This window comes from Pteropus vampyrus, unplaced genomic scaffold (assembly GCF_000151845.1).
Source record: "Pteropus vampyrus isolate Shadow unplaced genomic scaffold, Pvam_2.0 Scaffold850, whole genome shotgun sequence".
NCBI lineage: Eukaryota > Metazoa > Chordata > Mammalia > Chiroptera > Pteropodidae > Pteropus > Pteropus vampyrus.
Genome location: NW_011889631.1, coordinates 61,887 through 64,336, shown reverse-complemented (window position 1 = coordinate 64,336; position 2,450 = coordinate 61,887). Strand labels below are relative to the sequence as shown.

At 47.3% G+C, this 2,450-nt stretch overlaps 1 protein-coding gene across 1 annotated transcript in view; it reads right to left on the bottom strand.

Moving 5' to 3' along the window:
- Positions 1-2,450, bottom strand: part of GPR143 (G protein-coupled receptor 143) — a 29,035-nt gene that overhangs the window by 17,624 nt on the left and 8,961 nt on the right. The window contains exons 3-4 of the mRNA XM_011385969.2: positions 2,242-2,351; positions 1,338-1,432 (exon numbers count right to left, since the gene is read on the bottom strand). Coding sequence (XP_011384271.2) covers positions 1,338-1,432; positions 2,242-2,351 — 205 coding nt within the window. The remainder of the gene's footprint in view (positions 1-1,337; positions 1,433-2,241; positions 2,352-2,450) is intronic.

Sequence of the window (2,450 nt, the reverse complement as noted above, 5' to 3'; positions counted from 1 at the left end):
GTTTCTTAGAGGACAATAAAAGCACAAGAAACAAAACAAAACAAAACAAAGTAGAAAAATTAGACTTCATCAAAATGAAAAACTTTTGTACCTCAAAAGATGCCATCAAGTTAAGTAGAAAGACAACCCACTGAATGGGAGAAAATATTTGTAAATCATACGTACAATAAGGTACTTGTATCTAGATTATGTCAAGAACTCCTATAACTCAATAATAAAAAGACAAATAACCCAATTAAAAACGAGCAAAGGAATTGATTAGACATTTCTCCAAAGAAGGCACACGGAAGTCCAATAAGGGCATCGGGGAGATCAAAACCACTGTGAGAGAATACTTCCCATACACTAGGATGGCCACAAATTTAAAAACCAAACAAATACACGGAAAATAACAAGTGTTATTGGCAAAGATATGGAGAAATTGGAACCATCATACATTGCCAGTGAGGATGTAAAATGATACAGCCTCTTTGGAAAAGCGTCTCACAAGGTTATTCACAGAGCGATCTATGACCGAGGAACGGAACGGCTCGCTCTATACCCATGAGTGCATGATGAAAACATATGTCCACACAAACACTTGTGCACAAATGTTCATTGCTGCATTCTCTCTAATAGCCCAGACGATGGAAGCATCCTAAATGCCCAGTGACTGATCCGTGGATAAAATGCGGTGTTCCATACAGTGGAATATTATTCAGCAATGAACAGGAATGAATTAGTGATACTGTAATAACATGGATCAACCTTGAACGTGTTTAAGAAGCGCAACGCAAAAGGTCTTCACCTCCTTTATACACGTCATCACATTTACTCCTCCGTAACCTTATGAGGCAAGTACGATTTTACGGCTGAGGAAACAGAATTCCAGAGAGGTTAAGCAACCTCCAACAGCCACACAGCAAGTGAGTGACTGGGCAGATCCAAACCAACCAGCGCCAAACCGCTAAGCATTACGTAAACTGCTCACCACGCAGCACCTGCGGCCCCAGCATTCTTGGATTCTGTGTTTAGCATCAGTGTCACACATCGAAGAATTTTTCCCCGAAACTTTAGATACTATCGAAAATTTTGTATAGTCACGCCAATTCTTTTTTAGTATTTGTCCACTTGCAAATATTAAATTTATCGAATTACTTGTTTTCAGGGTTCTAAAATTTTCAGTGTTTTGGTTCTGCCTTTGGCCTTTTATAAAACTGAGCTCCCATGGGTGCTCCTGGGTGCAGAGGCCAGCTGACGGATGCTGACCAGCTGTGTCACAATGCTCAGAATTTTCTGGGGGCCTTTTCTCAGACAAGGGAGCTAGGGCACAAAGCCCCCCTCGCCCCTCTGCGTACCTCAGTCCTGCAGATCTCCGGATCACCAGGTAGGCGTCCACCGCATAGCAAAACAGCCACCAGAAGCAGGCGCTGTACAACAGCTGGATCCACACCTGCAGCCATCAGGAAGAGCTGGCATCAGAGGTCCTGGCATCGGGCACAGGACTGCACTGCTCCCACATGTGCAGTGAGCTGGCAGTGCCACTTCCTCTGACATCAAGAGGCAGCACATGAAAGCCACCAGGAAACCCAGGGCGGGACGTGGCGGGGGTGGGGGCAGGTGTGCCTCTCGGTCCTCCATCAGCTCAGTGACTGTGCTAGGGAGCCCTGCCTTCTGCTACACAGGTAGGCACGGTGGATCGACGTCTTGGAAGTATGGCTTAAACTGGCGTGAGGGTCTCTGGGGCTCACAGGGTTTCTGAACTAGAAGCTCTTTTCCTGAGAACAAAGGAGTATGGGCAGGAAAGACTTAGAAAGGCCTTTCCAGTACAAGAGGAAGGAAGGGGCTCTGTCCGTTACTGGCAGCACCGGATGAGCCACCTCCTGGTTGGTCAAAGAGGGGTGGGAGGGCCCTCGGGGTCCACACAGCATCAGTGGGCCTCGAGATCAATCACTGAACAGTTAACATGGTAAAGAGAGCTCTATGTATACTTCATTAAGTAAAATACATTTAGTAAATCAATATCTTTTTTCTTTCTTTTCTTGTGGCGGTGGTGGGGGTGGAGAAGCCGCAGTAAATCACAGATGGCCCCTACGCCAGGGTTCCGGATCAGCAGGTCTGAGGAGGGGGCGGGGTCTGAGAATTTGCATTTCTAACGAAGTCCAGTGGCTTCGAGGGTGACGTGGGACCACAATTTGAGGACCACGGCATCACGGGAGCGCAGGGAGGGAGGAGGGGGAGAACTAAGGGAGAGGTACTCACCGCGGTCCCCACGCAGAAGGCGGCAGGCCAGACGTCTGTCCCGTTCACGTTGGAGATGTTTTCAACGAAATCCGGGAACGCTAACCACGCCACAGACCGCACCACGATACCTAGGCAAGAATTAGATGATACTTTGTATCTGGTCGTCATTCAGACCTAAAGCTGATTTGTTGCTCTGTAAAAAGGATGGATGGATGGACAGACGAACA